Source organism: Spinacia oleracea, chromosome 6, assembly GCF_020520425.1.
Source record: "Spinacia oleracea cultivar Varoflay chromosome 6, BTI_SOV_V1, whole genome shotgun sequence".
Taxonomy (NCBI): Eukaryota; Viridiplantae; Streptophyta; class Magnoliopsida; order Caryophyllales; family Amaranthaceae; genus Spinacia; species Spinacia oleracea.
The window spans coordinates 13810257-13829876 of record NC_079492.1 but is presented as its reverse complement, the minus strand read 5'-3'; the positions used below and the strand labels follow the sequence as shown (position 1 = coordinate 13829876).

General features: G+C 40.4%; 1 protein-coding gene across 2 annotated transcripts in view; it reads right to left on the bottom strand.

The window, feature by feature from the left end:
- Positions 1–638: 638 nt before the first annotated feature.
- The window catches only part of LOC110805350 (putative cysteine-rich receptor-like protein kinase 20), a 26116-nt gene continuing 7134 nt past the window's right edge, over positions 639–19620 (bottom strand). For both annotated transcript variants that reach the window (XM_056833125.1, XM_056833126.1), the window contains one exon: positions 639–2721. In XM_056833125.1, coding sequence (XP_056689103.1) covers positions 2659–2721 — 63 coding nt within the window. In that variant the 3' untranslated portion in view covers positions 639–2658. The remainder of the gene's footprint in view (positions 2722–19620) is intronic.

Below are 19620 nucleotides of genomic sequence, written 5' to 3'. Positions count from 1 at the left end.
TTTCTGGTGCCTCTGCAAAGATAGAGGAAACACAAGCAATTCATTGTGGGTTTCAGGATATCTGGCCTGCAGATCTCTTAGCTGTAAAAATCTGATTATTGGAAGCTTGACAGTAAAGCGCATTCAGAAGTTCACTGTTGATATCAGACCAGTTTTCAGAAAGTTCATTTCTTCAAAGCAATCAGGCAAATCAAATTGTGATCCTTTCTAGGTTTGTCATGCTGTTCTGACTGTCAAAGTTCCTCTCTGATTCAGATTTGTAGTGTTGAACTACTGAGTTGCAGCTGTAGATTTAACTCAGCATTGTTAACTTTCTTGATAGTTTCAGCTTTGGTATAAATATAATATGAATATGATGGGAAATTGGGAATATGATTTCTGCCATTTGGTCCTCTATTTATCCTGACATATATATCTTGTTCTTCTTAAGTTGTATACGAGTACGGCAACTGCTGATTAATCAATCCCTTTTATAGTTCTAACTGCAATCTTAAAAAGGTATACAACAGTTGACAGATTTAGTCCCAAAATCACAAGTTAGTTATGTGTAAAGTTAAGTGTACTTGGGAACAATATAGAAGTATTCTCTCATTTATTTTGTATTTAAAAAACATATGGGAAAAAATGTTAGAGGCCCAAAAAAGTGATGGTCCATTGGAGAATCAGCCAACTGAGCAACTAATGGGCCAAGGAGGCGCAAGCTCGTAATCCTTCCACTGACAAGAGCGGGAGGTTTTCGTTGCTCTGTGAAACCAGCCTCACGCGGTCCCCTCCACTCTAAGGCCCATGAAGATCAGGCCTTCGCCCAACCCACATGGACCAACTCTCAACTTGGAGAGGCCCAAAAAAGTTAAGTGATGGTCCATTGGAGAATCAGCCAACTGAGCAACTAATGGGCCAAGGAGGCGCAAGCTCGTAATCCTTCCACTGACAAGAGCGGGAGGTTTTCGTTGCTCTGTGAAAACCAGCCTCACGCGGTCCCCTCCACTCTAAGGCCCATGAAGATCAGGCCTTCGCCCAACCCACATGGACCAACTCTCAACTTGGAGAGGGCGAGCCCGCATAATGCCAACCACAGGCCCGACCCAGAGAGCTGAAATCCTGTTCCATCACCTTAATGCTCCCACTTGGGTCACAAGCTCACGTTACTAAGCTCAGCGATAAATGTACTGCTTGTGTGATATATAAAGTATGGAAATAAACATATTTGTTTCGATGTGGGAAGTTTTTATTTCATCAGGCTTTCTGCTATATCTTACCAACTGAACTTTGTCACACCATAATTAGTTCTGAACATTTGCTTGTGCTTAATTCATCGTTTCTGTGTAGATTATTGCTGCGAGATGAGGGTGATGATGAAATCGATCACCTCCCAGAAGTTTCATCCAGACCCGAGGAAATAGAGATTCAAGTCGATACGAGTTAACAAATACACACCAGGTCTCTACTCTCTGGGAAGAGAGAATGAGTTGCTATTTGCTAATTGGGTATCTCGTAGATTTGGGGATAGCCTAAATTGTTAGTTTGATTACTCAGAAGTAAAATCATGTAAAGAACTGATTTAAGGGAAGGTAGATTAGACGCTTGGTGATAATGATTATAATGATTTTAGAAGAACAAAGCTAGCTAGGACCTAGGAGAGTGCAATATGTGAAAACAAGGGGGTGAATGTAATTTGATTCGTGGTTTCATACAGGAAACGGAAAAGGGAAAAAACTTATGAAACGGATATTGATTTACAAGGTAATTATCCCAATCATACTAAATTTTGATTGCAAAAAAGGGCGACTTTTAAGGTGACTAAATATGTTATATACAGCACACTCGTATATATAAGAACTATTCGAAAATGAAACTTTACTACGTGCATGTGTAATCAGTTCCTTATCCATGCCTTATTACAATTCCTTTTGTTACTCTATCGGTGTAAATTTCATCTTTCGAATAAAACATTAATCTTTAGCAATGTACGGAGTAATTGAGAATGAGAATATGAGATTGATAAATAGGATCGGGAAAAAGAAGGAAAATACTTGTACAATGCGTATTTGTGAACAACATAGTCATTTCAACCGCTTAAAAAGTTAATTAGAAAAGGCGGCGGTTTTTACGTGATTTAGTGTGATTTTACCTGTTGTATATCCTCTTTCAAAATCAAACTTTAATCTTTATTAATATAGTTAAAAATAAGATTGATAAATTGATCAGGAAAAAGAAGGTAAAAACTTATAAATCGGATATTTGTATACAAGGTAGACATCTCAAATGCTTAAAAAATTGATTAGATAATACGGCAATTTTTATATGATTTTGGGTGATTAAACTTAATTGTATACAGTAACACTCGTTGTATGTAAAACAAAATATCAAAATTAGACATCCTTGATTTATCTTCTTCCCAATTATATAAAATATCGTTACCTCACCTGCATAGAAGTAAACACCTCTGTAAAACGTGCATTACTTCCATCCAAGGGCTGAGGCATGTCGTTTCTCCTGTAGGGAAAAGCTGGAGGCGCTGTCAGTGATGGTAGAACGACTGACACGCTACTGAGCATGGACAAAATTGAGGCCATTGTTGGCCGTCTAGCTGCGTCTTCTTGTACGCACAATAGTCCAATTTGGATGCATCTTGTCATTTCAGGGATCGAGCAATTTTCACCAAGATTTGGATCGACTAATTTTGAAGCAGTACGTGCCGTCGTTCCAGAGCCTCCATGCCTGTGTTGAAACTAATTAACATCAGATTTGCTGCAGGCTTGCAAAGGGTTAGTTATAAAGATGGTTATGCCCCGGAGCGGGCTTCGGGCCGAGCTCGTGGGCCTGAACAGGCCCAGCCCCACTCTACATCAGGTCAGGCCGGTTCAAGTCCAAAGGCCGTTGTACCGGGGCGGGTCAGGCCGTCGTGCCTAAGTCTAATTTTACTAAATTTAGCGTGCTTTGTTACGTTGTTCCGGGTCGAGTCGTGTCGTGCTTTTTGCATAAAGATACTATACAGGTCCGACCCACGAGTTCGTGCTCGTGTCAGAACGACGCGGAGATGCATATTTAAATATAGTATATATTTAGATACGCTCGAATGACCCCTTCTCTAACGAGCATGTATATAAGTATATAACCCTATTCTGATCCGGTATGGAATGAACTTATAATAAAGGAAGCGACTCGATCATCAGATTCTAGAATATAAGTTCATAACTGTTGTGGGGTTTTTCCGGTGAGATACCCTGGAGGTTTTCCGGTAACTTCTAAGGATTTCATAAGATTGTATTTTTATAGAGAGAGAAAGTAGAGAGAAGGCAGAGCAGCAATTGCTCTTGAATGTATTGATTGTGACCCCTTTTTCTAGGGAAGTGGGACTATTTATAGTACTAGGTTTTTGTGGGAATGACCTAATATTCCCTTTACATGATTGGCTAGGGTATGGGAGGAAGACATGTGTCCTTTCTCCTTACAATTCCCTGGCCCCTTTTGGCAATAGTGGGCTTTTTGGGCCTATTGTGCTTATTCATACCACTTGGAATACCTACTACTTAGGCCCCTTTTCAGGTATAGGTACATTACATACGTTTATACATTCTTAAATACAAATACATATACATTGTAGATACGTAGATTGATACCCATGTTGTGGACTAGTCTTCGTATGGTTTCTGCTTAGAGGGCGTAATACGTGCCATGTGTCGCATCCTCATTGGTACACGAAGGCATGGTAATTTTGCCCACAACATTTGCCCCTCAAGAAGGGCATTTCCGCTTCTTGACCTTTGATTTGCATCTTCGTCTTTGGGACAGGTGTTGAGGTGGTGACACGTGTCACCTTTCTCCATTTTGCCCCTCCCTATATATAGAGGGGGGTAAAATTCATTTATTACATTTCGTTTTCACAGAGCTATTCACAGGCGATTTCCGGCGAACTCCCACCACCAGCAGGCGATTTTCGGCCACCGCGAGACTCAACATGTTCTTCACCAAACTCAACCTGTTCTTCACCAAACTCAACCTGTTCTTCACCAAGTACTTCACAGATCCTTCAAGGTTAGTTTTCGCCTTTCTTCCTTGTTTTTTGAAGGAAATAATGCCCTTGGTCCAAGTATGCATTCTATGTTAAGTCTAATAAATGCGGTTCAGTATTAATTAACAAGTTAATAATTCAGTGAGATCAAGTGAGCTGAATGCCTAGCTAGAGGCCGCTTCAGTTCAAGTGGAATTAATGATATTAATCCACAGCTTACTCTTGACTGAACCCGTAGGGTCACACAAATAGTACGTAAACGGATCAAGTATTTAATGGCATTAAATACTCCATCTATGAATATTCGGAACCGACGGATCTTGGTTTCAGTGGGAGCTAAGATCGTCACAGGCAAGAAATGAATACTCCGGAAACGATGATATTGCCGGAAACGGAAATATGGATCGTATCGGAAATATGAATATTATCCAAGTCGTAGATGTTGCCGGAAACGGAAACATGGTACGTATCGGAAAATATTGTTGGAAATGGAAATATTACCAGAATCGGAAATATTGCCGGAAACGGAAATATTGTCAGAATCGGAAATATTACCGGAATCGGAAAATAATTCCGGAAACGGAAATATTAAATATTTGTTCGAAACGGAAATTAATTCCGGAATCGGAAATATTGAATATTGTTCGTATCGGAAATAGATTCCGGAAATGGAATTTTAATCGGAAGCGTATCGTACGAATTAGCATCGGACGAGGCCTGCCGGACGAAGGCCCAGCACGAAGCCAGGCCATCGCCCAGCAAGCACGCACGCCACAGCCCAGCGCGCACAAGGCCACGCATGCGTGGGCCGCGCTGCGTGGGCTGCTGCTCGCATGCGTGGGCAGCCCTTGTGGCTGCCGTGTGTGTGTGAGTTTGAGCTCATGCGAGATTCCTGAATCTGCAAGAGTCAGTGTATGATTAAATGTCTATTCCTATTGGATAAATTGATTAAGTAGAATTCATGTAGAATTCTAATTCCAATTAATTCGCATCCTACTAGGATTACGATTCCTTTTCCATAACTCTATAAATAAAGGCCTAGGGGTCATAATTTATACACAAGTTTCAAAGTATTCAAAAGTGAGTTTTTTTTGAGAGAAAATTCAAACACCCATCTTGCCCCAAAAGTGCCGAATTTTCTGAGTACCTTAAGGGCGATTCTAGTTGGTCAATCTTAAGGCGGATCCGGACGTGCTGTGGACTTTCTACGGAGGGACGACACTTGGAGTCCTAAAAGACTTGTTCTTGTTCGGTTCGGGCGCAGCTAGGGAAGGCACGCAACAAAGAGTATGCATCTAATTATGCTATATGATTATGTGTAAATAATATGTTTCCTGGGTTAATGGTTGTTTCCGCATGATCTATGTAAATGTCATATGTATCATAACCTAACAGTGGTATCACGAGCCCCTTATTATTTTCATAATCTAAATTGCATGAACATGGTTAAATATTACAAATTTGCAAGAATTAAAAGGGGTGATTAATTTTCGTAATTGTTAATTAGTTGCAAATTGCGTTTATTTAATTATACGTACGCAGTTTTTCGGCAGTTTCTTCATTACTCATCCGAATTGAGTGATTTTTGTGTCAATTCCGCATGTAAAAGGCATTCTAAAATTTTGACAAAAATAGTATTTTTCTGCCGAACCCAGAATTCTCAAATTCGAAGCCTAACTATGACTTTTCGAAGGTTTTAGTTTTTCGGATGCAAAATTTCGTAAATTTAAGATGTTAAATTAAATATTTGCGATTCCTGTTGATAAATCTTGAATTTTTGATTGACCTACTGCATATGTTTAACAAGTTTGAATGCCTAGTCCTGTTAATTATGCAATCTAATTTGTAATTATGATTAATTTGTTGAAAATTAGAATAATTTAGAATTAATTTGATTTTCATAATTAATTGTAATTTAATTAGAAACCTATGATTAAAAACCACCATAAAAATTGTAAATTTACGATAAATTTTAAATTTTTATGACCTAGACTTGAATCCATATCAATCGGAAATCAATTGGATAATAAATTTTCGATTTTTTCGCCCTAAAATTATGAAATTAATAATATTTATTAATTTGTCATTAATTTTAAATATAAATTTTAAATTTTTATGCGATTCGTTCAAATAACTTGCACGCACGAAGCAATGGATGCTTCGTGTTACCCTTAAGGGGTGTTGTATAATGCGGGCATGCGACGACGAGCAAGGGAGCTCGTCGCCCGTGCGGCACGAATGCAATGAGCAAGGCCGTAGTGCACGAGCACAAGGCAGCAGCCCTGCCTTGTGTCGTGTGCCACGAGCAATGAACGTATGGGCATGGGCGAGGGGCGAGCCAAGGCAGTCGCGTGTGGGCAGCAAGCGAGCTGCGCCACAGCGCGCGCTGCCTCGCACAACAGCGCGCAGCCTCGTGCGCAGCGAGCGCAAGCTCGCGTGCCACGAGCGCTGCGCCCAGCATCACTCGCGCGCACCAGCGAGCGATCTCGCGCGCCAGCGCGCGATCTCGCGCGCCAGCGAGCGATGCAGCGCCCCAGCGAGCGATGGCTCGCGCGCACCAGCGAGCGATCTCGCGCGCCAGCGAGCGATGTAGCGCGCGCGCGCTGCGAGCGATAGCTCGCGTGCGGTGGGCGCTGTGCGGAGGCTTGCGTATGGGACAGCAGCAGCTATGCAACGAGCGCATGGGCTGCGCGCACATGGCCAGCAATGGCTGTGTGCGTACAGCCCATGGGCGTGCAACGCGTAGGGTGTTTGCGTTTCGATTAGATCGTTTTGAATGTTTAATTTGAAAATTTCAGTTCACGTAATTTTAATTAATTTTAAAATTAATAATTTGAATTAATTTCTTGGATTTTAATTTTGAATATTATAATTATAATAAATGGAATTTATTCTAATTATTTTACTAAAATTAAAATCATAAATTAATTTAAATGTGACTGAAATTAAAATTAAATTTTTGGATTCAATTATAAATTTATATGAGCTTTAAATTTTAATTAAATTTGTATGTTTCCGGTTAGACTAGAAATACAATTTTATGTTTAAAATTAGTAAAGCATATGAATTTATTGGTTTGAGTGGGAGTGCTTTTAGTCATAAACTCTTGATTAGGTCTACAAATCCTTAAGGTTAAAACAACTCGATTAGAATTAATAAGGACTGAATAATTGGTAGATTATTGGTGACCTTGATTAATTGCTGCAAATGTTTACGTGATGCATAATGTGTTTTACTAACCAGCTATGTGGGCCATTCATGATAATGAATGGGTGAATGGTATATATTGTATATGTACTGTTTTGCAGGTTATGAAGTGACTAGTATGGCCCAAATAGGATAGAAAATATGGTCTGCGTACCATTAATTTGAATGTAATTGGTCTAAAGCACCAAAGTTATTTTTCAATTCAAATATGGTCTGCGAACCATCAAATAGTTGTAATTAGTTATAGCTTATCCTATTTGAAGAAAATGGTGCCTCCCACGGAGATTTTCAAGACGGACTTTGAAGTTAAAGCTTCAAGATGAAGTCGGGCCATACTAGATCACAAATATCTTATGCATGTTTTAAGTTATTTATTGTTTTAAATATGTCTTAAAATGCATGAGATCAAAAGCTTGATTATGTTGCATGATTAAGGATTTTAGTTCACTTAAAATCTAACCAACATAGTAAGAGCCTTAAGTTCCAAACTTAAAAATTGAGTTAAAAGGTGCCATGCCAAAATATACACTTGCTTGGATATCCTTTACATCAATCTAGTAATAGTTTTCGCTCAGCGAGGTGTTACTTATTGGTCCTAAAGGGGCAAGGTACACAAATAATTGTGAGTACATGTTAGTTTTGGTGAAACTCAACGATATAAGTAAGGAGTCCTTTTATGTCGTGGCAAATTCGATAGGTTTACCTAATAAGTTCTTAGACGTACCTATCAACCAAGAATAGTTTCTAGACTATTAGCAAAAGGCTTTTGCTTACCTAAGATGTTCTAGGATTAAGTCGACAAACTGTGCTTAGTTCTTCAATGATTTTAGGGTCTTGGAATCATTTTATTCACACCTGCCGGAACACATAATTCGAATAAAATGCTAATAACTTGTTTGAATTGCATGGTTGCTTTAATTTCAAGTTATTATTCATGATAAATGTTTAGACTTTGCATGCTTCAATGTATGTTTTAATTATTGTTTATAATTAAATATCTTGCACTGCAATAAATCCTTTTAGAAAGGTAACAGTAAATTTCCTTGATTGGTAGTGAATCCAAGAACGATTCACGGAAATGAGAGAAAGTGAGCAATTTAAAATGTACGTTTCTTATATCGACTTTTATGGTTGTTTTCGAGTATCAAAGTCGAATGGAAAACCGATTGGTGCTTGTGAATTCAAAATACAACGTAGTTTTGAGATCATAAAGCATTGAGCTTAAACGCTCAGCTTTACCAATGGTTAACAACCTAATATCTTTGTCCATTTAATTCTCGAATGAGTCTAGTCCCTAGACATTCGAATAGATCGATGCTTAGAGAACTTTAGAAGCTTCTTGTAAGATCATCTAGTTGAAACAGAATATTCAACATAAATTAAAATGGAAAAGAACCTTGTTGGTGACATTGGACATATCTAACAAAGTATAAAAGTCAACACTAAAGAATTCAATTCTTAAGACTATAAGAAAGGGTACAAGAAATAGGAAAACAAAGGAACATATGAAAGGAATTTACGATTCCGTTTCTACCTATAAGTTTATGTTTAAAGAGGAGTGACCTAGCAATCAAACTTCCTTGGTATCATATACCGCTTGAGGTTCTTACTTCGGTAATAACTCAAACAATGGAAGCTAGGATACACTAATGACCTACAAGTGGGAAATGAAGCATGGCAATGCTACATTAGTTGTAGGGTCATCTAGTTTGTTTTAAGTCCTTTCAAAGGCTGGAACTTAATGGCTATTTTGTTCCATAATCAGCATACCTAAATTTCTGCTTCAAACACAGAAAGACTCACATTCAAAGAAAAACAAAAACAATGTTTGTTTTTTTGAATGAAATGGTCAATTACAGGTTGAGTCAATATGCTTGATTAAAACAAACAACTCTTTAAAGAACTTTACTAGGTTCAAATCAACCCCTTGATTTGAGTTCCACAAATCTTTGGCATTGTTGCTTAGACCATATCAACAAGTTAACATTCATAAGCTCTATTTTGATGGACTTCTGAAAGTTGATTGATTTCTAGATCATTTTAAGACTACTAGTCTTACTTGTTGAAAGTAACAAAAGATATGAACTATTGTTAGAACGCCTAGACAATGGAGTTCAAAGCTAAAGAAAGATTTTATGGCTTTATTATTTCACATGGATTTGAGTGAATATAGGTTTATTTACTCAAATGTGATATAAGTTGAATCTGTTTGGCTAGTTCAAAGATTCAGAAGTATAAAATCCACTCGGCAAGAAATCATAAAGATCTAGGATAGATCATGTTGATGATTACTTGAGACCAAATATGATCATCAATGATTGTGTGTTGTAATTTCACAATCTAGCTCCATAAGATATGGCATATCTACGTCGGAATGATCGAAGTCAATTGGTACTTGATTCGATCAATGATGAATCATAAAGACTTTTCCTATAATTTCTAAAACAAAATGCTCAACTACCACCAAACTAAACCAAATTCGTCAAAGCTATTGAAAAGTAATTTCAGAATATCTTTTCATAATATATCTAAAGAGTTCCTAAACTCAGTGGGAGCTTAGTGTTTGTTATTCAACAAACTAAGGCCCAAGCATAGATATATGTTTCATTGTGATTTATTCCAATAAGACACAAGGGTATTGTTTCTACCACGAATTTTTGAGAACATAATGTTTGTTTGCTCGAAATAATGTCCTTTTGGAGATTCGTTTCCAAAATGACAAGTGGGAGAAAATAGACCTCGAAAGTTTTCGAGGCGAACAACAAACATAAACGGACATTCCGGAGGCTTTTCGAAGTGCTTCAGAAAATCCGAACTTATTCTGAAAGGACTTTAGAAGTAGCTTTTAAAGAATAGACATCTCTTAGAAGACTTTACAAGTGCTTCAAGGAGAATAGAATATTCAAAGGACTCTCAAAGTGCCTGTTGATATTCTATTGTTTGATGTTCTATACCCAAGTAGGCATAGAGTTCAAGTCACTGGAACTATGAGATTCTTCTATTAGATAGTAAGGAAACATAGAGTTCTGGTCAATGAAACTATGAGATTCTTCTATTCGATAGTGAAGAAACCTACAACTTGCAGTCAAACTATTATCATGTAGATTAATGAGTTTATGACTTGTAAGAAAGCTATGACGAAACCTAGATTCCCTAAAATGGTTAGAGGCCATATATAGACTCAAATGTTTTAAATGGTTAGAGGCCATAAAACATACTCAATGTTTTGATGACAAAATTGAAATTTTGTTGATTTGCAAGAATAGTTTCACACCTATTGGTTGCAAGTTTGTTTTATGGATAAAAACCATCAAACATGGAATTGTGTTCACACACATAGCTAGATTAGTTGCTAAAGGTTACAAGCAAATTCATGGCATGGATTGTGTTGAAACCTCATGCAAAATCGTAATGCTTAAGTCTATAATTCAAGCAATGATTGCATATTGGTACATATGGCAATTGGATGACAAAACGTATTCCTCAATCAAATGTTGGAATAAACTATGTACATGGTATGTCATAGGATTTGTGGATCCAAATAAATGCTTGAAAAGGAAAGCTGGCTTATGAAATTTAAGTACAGATTTAAGCAAGCAATTGGGAATTAGAAATGTATTTTAGTGAAGCTAATAAGTATTTTAGTTTCATAAAATATACATGATTCTTATAGATATATAAGAAGTTTAGTGGGAGTACATAAAACTTAATTGGTCCTATGTGTATCACACACATATCTCTCTATTGTGAAATAACATTCAAATGCTAATGACTTAGATTTGAAATTATTCATCAATGATGGACCATGGCGAAACTTAGTACATACTGGGTATTAAGATCCATTTATAAAGATCTTATGATATTGTTTTGGATTAAGTAATGGCATTTACTAAATCAAACACGAAAGACTCCATTGGAGACATTCGACCCATATGAATAAATCTAAGTAAAGGATGTTTGAACTATGCATAAGCATTTACTAAGTTAAACATCAAAGAGTCTAAATGAGATTCTTAAACCTATATTATATGTCAAAGAATTTAGTTGAATTTAGTATCTACTGAAACTAGATAAGCTAAAGTTACATGAATAGAATTCAATTGGGAATTATTCTGCAAAAGAATTTATCATGTATGATATAATATGAGGATCGCCAAAAACGTATCGTATGGCTTTAGGCATAACGAACATATACCAATCTCTATTGATCTAAGTGAAGATCAACTAGATTGAGATCAAAAATACTTATGGTACTTGAAAAGGTACATAGGAATAGTTCTTGATTCAAGGAAATAAAGATATGCTAAATATTGATGCTACACGCATAAACACTGGCAAAGGATCAAGCAAGACCCTTTGGAGTTAACCATTGATAAAGACGAGCTATAGAGCATCGTGTTTTGAAAATGGCAACATGGGTTGGAGACCATGAGTTGTTGCGTGGGAAATTAAAATATTAATTTCTATGTTCTAAGATATAGTTGGAGAGTCTTCCACATATCTATGAACTGCTTGGATAGGTAAATCCAAACAAAGCATCACTAGCAACCTATACAGTTGAAGTAAAAGTAATTATTGCCTAAGAAGCAATAAAACAGGGTTGTTTAAAGTTCTTCACTGAACTTGGGTAGATCACCTATCTGCTGGCTTGATGGTTCTTCATTGAAAAATGCGTGGAACCACTCTTGAAGCAAGAAAAACGTCTGCTAACTTGATGGTCCTTCATTGCAAAATGAGTAAAACCACCATCGAAGTAAGAAAGACTGGATCACATAATAAACAAACTCAAAAAGATCTTATCATCATATCTCGAAGAACATTCGATGAAAAGGATATTAAGATTGGCAAAGCATGATAACTAAACCTATGCAACAAGTGAGAAGCAACACTCACGTTGTAGCACTGGAAATCAAGCATAGCTTTGAATTCCATGAAATGTTTTAAAGATGGGTTAGAGGCCCATGGTTATAAAACAATGGGGTTAAACATTTATCATATATGAAATGTATTTTCATATTCCATTTAATCTTGGTTTAGTATTAAATGATGAGTCCCTTCAATTTGACGATATATTCAAGATAGACTGTCAGGACCAGTCCTGTGACTAAGAAATGTCTATCAAGTGAACTTGAATGTCAAAGGTTGAAAATGGTCCCTAATCGGAGTTTTCTATAAAATTGGACGCATAGAAAACGTTAGACGATTAGAGTGCAAGATGACTAGTAGTTCTGTTTCTTGAACTATGTGGACATGGCAATGTCATAATCATTTGCATAGATACTTACTTTGGGAAGACTAGTATCGGACAAGACCTATGAAACTTTACTGTAAGAGATGAAAGTCTGTCATAAGTAAATTTCATTAAATTATTAGACACTAAATCCTCAATACCTGAGTGATTTGAGATTACTTGTTTGAGAACTGGTTGCTTTGACGTTGACCAACCGTCGCACCGTAAAAGGAGGCTATAAAGGCAACGCTCAGGTAATCACCTATCAAACGAAGTCTAATCTCAAGATCGCAAGATTGGGATTGTCCTCCCATAAATCGGGATGAGATGCTTAAAAGTTGTACAAGGCCACTCGGAGAGCTAGAAACTGTGAAATGCATGGCCGTGCTCGGATGAATCATAGGCTATGATTATCTGTTTATTTGATCAGTTGAACTCTGAAACCGAGGAACACCTCTGGACATAATAAGGATGACAACTCTTACCTTATGTTCAAGAGCAAGCATCGAGCGACAAAGGAATTAGGAAATGCACACTTGTCCCTAAGGACAAGTGGGAGACTGAAGGAAATAATGCCCTTGGTCCAAGTATGCATTCTATGTTAAGTCTAATAAATGCGGTTCAGTATTAATTAACAAGTTAATAATTCAGTGAGATCAAGTGAGCTGAATGCCTAGCTAGAGGCCGCTTCAGTTCAAGTGGAATTAATGATATTAATCCACAGCTTACTCTTGACTGAACCCGTAGGGTCACACAAATAGTACGTAAACGGATCAAGTATTTAATGGCATTAAATACTCCATCTATGAATATTCGGAACCGACGGATCTTGGTTTCAGTGGGAGCTAAGATCGTCACAGGCAAGAAATGAATACTCCGGAAACGATGATATTGCCGGAAACGGAAATATGGATCGTATCGGAAATATGAATATTATCCAAGTCGTAGATGTTGCCGGAAACGGAAACATGGTACGTATCGGAAAATATTGTTGGAAATGGAAATATTACCAGAATCGGAAATATTGCCGGAAACGGAAATATTGTCAGAATCGGAAATATTACCGGAATCGGAAAATAATTCCGGAAACGGAAATATTAAATATTTGTTCGAAACGGAAATTAATTCCGGAATCGGAAATATTGAATATTGTTCGTATCGGAAATAGATTCCGGAAATGGAATTTTAATCGGAAGCGTATCGTACGAATTAGCATCGGACGAGGCCTGCCGGACGAAGGCCCAGCACGAAGCCAGGCCATCGCCCAGCAAGCACGCACGCCACAGCCCAGCGCGCACAAGGCCACGCATGCGTGGGCCGCGCTGCGTGGGCTGCTGCTCGCATGCGTGGGCAGCCCTTGTGGCTGCCGTGTGTGTGTGAGTTTGAGCTCATGCGAGATTCCTGAATCTGCAAGAGTCAGTGTATGATTAAATGTCTATTCCTATTGGATAAATTGATTAAGTAGAATTCATGTAGAATTCTAATTCCAATTAATTCGCATCCTACTAGGATTACGATTCCTTTTCCATAACTCTATAAATAAAGGCCTAGGGGTCATAATTTATACACAAGTTTCAAAGTATTCAAAAGTGAGTTTTTTTTGAGAGAAAATTCAAACACCCATCTTGCCCCAAAAGTGCCGAATTTTCTGAGTACCTTAAGGGCGATTCTAGTTGGTCAATCTTAAGGCGGATCCGGACGTGCTGTGGACTTTCTACGGAGGGACGACACTTGGAGTCCTAAAAGACTTGTTCTTGTTCGGTTCGGGCGCAGCTAGGGAAGGCACGCAACAAAGAGTATGCATCTAATTATGCTATATGATTATGTGTAAATAATATGTTTCCTGGGTTAATGGTTGTTTCCGCATGATCTCTGGTTGTGGACTTGGTGTCCAAATCAAAGTCTGGTGGGCATCCTGACGAGTTGGAGGACCCTCTTTCGGGAATTCCGGCCGATGTCCGTTCCCAGATTCCTGCGGAGGTGGCCCGCCGAGCTAGGTCATCGGGCGGTAAGTATTATTCGAACGTCGTTCAGACGTGTCGAGCCTCCTCTGGCAGTTCTTCTTACTCTCCGCGTCATCCTAAGGCCGTTGTTTTTCCTATAGCTAAAGACAAAGGGAAGGATGCAGCTGCTGCAGAGGACGAGAACGTACCCGCTACTCCTCACTATTCGTCAAAGGATAGGGTGGCTATATGCCGTAAGGTATTTAAGGCCGTCCCCGCAGAGTATGTTGCTTCTCTTCCTGGCCGCAAGACTGACGCCCAGTTTGGTGCAATCCAGGCCACCCTACTCGACGTGAGTCTATTTCCCACTTTGCTTGTACTTGTTTTTCTTTTCTTGTACTTGTTTTTTCTTTTCAAGTCATTTACTAACATGTAGCTCCTTTTGCAGTTGTTTTGCCGCATGGAATTCTGCAAGAGTTGGAAGACCCGCACTGCTGAGGAGCTCAAAGCTCAGGTGGCTGAGTCCACCCACCATGGCGACTATGCGTTCAAATCCATTGAAGAGGTCCGCCTGCAGATGCAGACGACCATAGACCTTCAAGCAAAGGAGGTAGCTTCATTGAGGTCTGACAAGGCCGAGCTGCTTAAGAAGATATTGGCGCAGGACAAAGACATGGTGACAATGGTCGAGGAGGCCAAGACAGCGGCGGCGGAAATACGGACGCTTCAGGACCAGTTGCGGGAGTACCCTCAGGTCAAAGAGGCGGCTGAGGAAGCCGAGCATCTTCGGGGGGAGCTGGAGACGGCCAGGTCGCAAGTTCGCACCTTGCGTGAGCGTCTTCTGGAATCCTATGATCAGGGGGAGCAAGCGGCCAAGGACACTGTTAAGCACGCCTGGGAGAGCCACATGCCAGAGTATGATCTTGCGTGGTTCCAGCGGCGATTGGAACACAGTGCCGCTGTGTTGGCTGCTGAGCGTCTCGGTCAGCCGCCCCCTGAGTTTGTACCTTCTGATGATGAGGACGATGCGGCTGCTCCCTGATTTGCTTCCTTCCAAGTTCTTCAAAATTTTATTCAAGTGTTCCCATGCCTAAGGGCAAAAAACAATTATTTTGTTAAGTTTTGGCGTTGCTGGCGTCTGTACCATTGTGCCTGCTGAGCACACAATAATTTCTTTCTTTTTTGTTTTTGAATTCTGGGCTACTTTTACACGCCTTTCTACGGGGGTTGTTTTATAAGTAAATAGGTTATTTTTGTTGCTTCTTTTATCTCGCATTTATTTGCTCTTCGTAATTTGATTATTCCTTAATCAATAGGCTTAATCAATAGGTATGGTAGCCAAGGTGCAACTGAGTATACACTAAGCACGTTGGTGCCGCAGGCAACTGAGCATGCGCTAGGCACTACTGTGGTCGTCTCTTTCTTTGGCGAGCGTGTCTATAACGATATTGATTGACGCAAGTCAATCAATAGGTATGATTGCCGCTAGACATGCTCGTTAAATGGACTGGACGGCCAAACGTTCGTGCCGCCGAACTTTTGAGCAAACAACCTTTGTTTCAAAGTTATTGGTGCCGCAGACAACTGAGCATGCGCTAGGCACCACTGTGGTCGTCGCTTTCTTTGGCGAGCGTGTCTATAACGATATTGATTGACGCAAGTCAATCAATAGGTATGATTGCCGCTAGACATGCTCGCCAAATGGACTGGACGGCCAAACGTTCGTGCCGCCGAACTTTTGAGCAAACAACCTTTGTTTCAAAGTTATTGGTGCCGCAGGCAACTGAGCATGCGCTAGGCACCACTGTGGTCGTCGCTTTCTTTGGCGAGCGTGTCTATAACGATATTGATTGACGCAAGTCAATCAATAGGTATGATTGCCGCTAGACATGCTCGTCAAATGGACTGGACGGCCAAATGTTCGTGCCGCCGAACTTTTGAGCAAACAACCTTTGTTTCAAAGTTATTCGTGCCGCTGAGCTTTTGAGAAAACAACCTATGTTTCAAAGTTGTTCATGCCGCTGAGCTTTTGAACGAACAACCTATGATTTAAGGTTATTTGTGCCGCTGGCACTTACTATGCCGTACTGGTTGGCCAGCGGCTTGCTATACTGGGAAGGGAGTTGGATAGGTGATCAGCCTACAACTTGGTGCTAATCTGGGCCACTTCTTAGGCTTCAAACAATTAGTCTTGCTGAGAGTTTTTGCTAATCTGGGCTACTTCTCAGGCCGTCATACAATTAGGCTTTGGTTATGCATTGGAGTGTACATTTTTATATTCATTGTGCGAGCAATAAATATTACGAGACAAATAGAGTAGTATTATTTATAACTTTGCAAGGCGAATTTAGCCGGTTACAAAAGTAATTACTACCCTACTATGACCATTAGAGGCCGCCCCTTGGGCAATGGATCGTGGTAAGTAAGACAAAGCTTAGCACATATCTAGAAGAAATACTTCTTGAGATTGTCGGCATTCCAAGTGCGCAAAATAGGTCGGCCCTGCATGTCTTGAATGCGGTAGGTTCCATCTCTAACCTCATCATAGATCTCATAAGGTCCCTCCCAAGTGGGCGTCAGCTTACCCTGTTCGTTTGCTCGTCCTGTGGATTCCATTTTCCTGAGGACAAAATCTCCCACTTTGAGCACTCTATTAGAGACTTTCTTGTTGTATTCTCTTGCCATTCTTATCTTGTACAGCTGTTGTCTGAGCGCTGCATTTCCTCTAACCTCGGGCAGGAAGTCCAGGGCTGCTTTCATTGTCTCCCAGTTAGCATTTTCGTCATACAGCATGACTCTCAACGTTTGTTCACACATTTCTATGGGTAGGACAGCCTCGGCGCCATAGGCTAGCAAGAAGGGTGTTTCACCGGTTGAATTCTTAGCCGTGGTGCGGATGGACCATAAGACATTTGGCAGCTCATCAGCCCATAGACCTTTGGCTTCGTCAAGCTTCTTTTTCATTCCTTCGGAGATAATTTTGTTGAACGCCTCAACCTGGCCATTGGCTTGGGGACGTCCGACTGATGCAAAGCAAGTGTGTATGCCGTGATCTGCCAGCCACTCTTTCAGCTTAGGCGTCTCAAACTGGGGCCCATTATCGAAGACGATAGCCTGTGGAATCCCAAAGCGAGTCATGATGTTCTTCCAAATGAATGCTCTCACATCAGTAGTTTTTATGTTTTTGAGCGCTTCTGCCTCCACCCATTTGGTGAAGTAATCTACAGCAACGATGACATAACGCCTTCCTCCTGGTGCGGCCGTAAATGGGCCTAGAAGATCCATCCCCCACTTAGCAAATGGAATTGGGCTTGTAATGGGCGTCAGAACTCGTGCCGGTCGGTGTATTAGGTGAGAAAAACGCTGGCATTTGTCACACTTCTTGACCAGTGAAATTGCGTCCTCCTTAAGAGTCGGCCAGTAATAGCCGGTTCGAAGTGCCTTTTCAGCCAAAGCCCTTCCGCCAATATGCGAGCTGCACAACCCCTGATGAAGGTCTTCTAGAATTTCCTGCCCCTTCTCAGGTGTTACACATCTTAACAAAGGACGGGAGTAGGCCTTTTTATAGAGGGTGCCGTTCCACATTTCAAACCAAGAGCATTTCTTCTGAAGTTTTGCCGCTTCCCTTGAGTCTTCGGGCAAGACTCCATTCATTTTGAAGTTTACTATGTCATCCATCCATGTGGACGTCCTGTCAAGAGTTTCCACCTCCATTTGCTCAACACTTTTGTGCTCTTTTACCTCCCAAAACACGTGCCGAGGGGTATCACAAGACGCGAAACTTGCCAATTTTGACAGGGCATCAGCTTGGTTATTTTCCGAGCGAAGGACTTGCCTTACTTCAGAACTTTTCAGTGGCTCTACTTCCTGATGGACGGCCTGCATGTATTTGACCATAGTCGGATCCCTAGCTTCGTAGGTCCCATTAACTTGGCTCACAATCAGTTGGGAGTCAGATAGTGCTACAATCTCCTCGGCGCCTGCCGCCTTACACATTTTAATGCCACAAAGCAGGGCTTCATATTCGGCTTCATTATTTGACGCCTGGAAGTTAAATCGCATAGCATACTCAAAAGTATCTCCTTCTGGGGAGTGACAGATTATTCCAGCTCCACATCTATTCTGTGTGGATGAGCCGTCTACATACACTGTCCACATCGTGTTTGTATTCTTGGCAAAGTCTGGCCGCGTCATTTCAATAATAAAGTCGGCACATGCCTGCCCCTTCACAACTTTCCTCGGCTCATAGGTGATATCAAAGGCGTTCAGCTCTATTGCCCAATTCAGCATTCGTCCTGACGCCTCCAGCTTTGTGAAGGGCAGTTTGAGTGGTTGATCTGTGTAGACCACTATTTTGTGAGCTAAGAAATAAGGACGGAGCTTTTTGCTGGCCATGAACAGAGCTAAGCCAAACTTTTCCACTGTAGGGTATCTAACTTCAGCATTTTGAAGAACATGACTGACAAAGTATACCGGCATCTGTATTCCCTCCCTCTCTGTCAGTAGAACGGCACTCAACGAGTGCTCGGACACGGCGAGATACATGTACAAAGTCTCTCCTAGCAAGGGACTAACAAGACGAGGCAAGGTATGCAAGTGCTCCTTTAATCTGACCAATGCCGCCTCGGCCTCGTCCGACCATTCAAACTTGGCCTTCTTTCTGACAGACCTAAAAAAGTAGTGGCACTTGTCTCCAGCCCTGGAAAGAAATCTTCCCAGGGCGGCCAAGCAACCTGTGAGCCGCTGGACCTCCTTCACTGTCTTTGGTGAGCTCATATCAATTACTGCCTGGATTTTGTCTGGGTTGGCTTCAATTCCTCTTTCATCAATCAAGAAACCTAAGAATTTGCCTGCCGTCACCCCGAACACACACTTCTTAGGATTCAACCTCATGTTGTAAGCTCGAATAGTCTCAAATGTCTCCCTGAGATCAGTTATGTGCGCCGCCCTCAGCTTAATTTTTACGATCATATCATCAATATAAGCTTCAATATTTCTGCCGAGCTGCTTAATGAACACAGTGTTAATAAGACGCTGAAAGGTGGCTGGTGCATTCTTTAACCCAAACGGCATCACTTTGTAGCAGTAAAGGCCTTGTTCAGTAACAAATGACGTTTTTTCCTGGTCGTCAGGCCACAACGGAATCTGATGAAACCCTGAGTATGCATCCATAAAGCTCATCATAGCATGCCCTGCTGTAGAGTCGACGAGCCGGTCAATCTTGG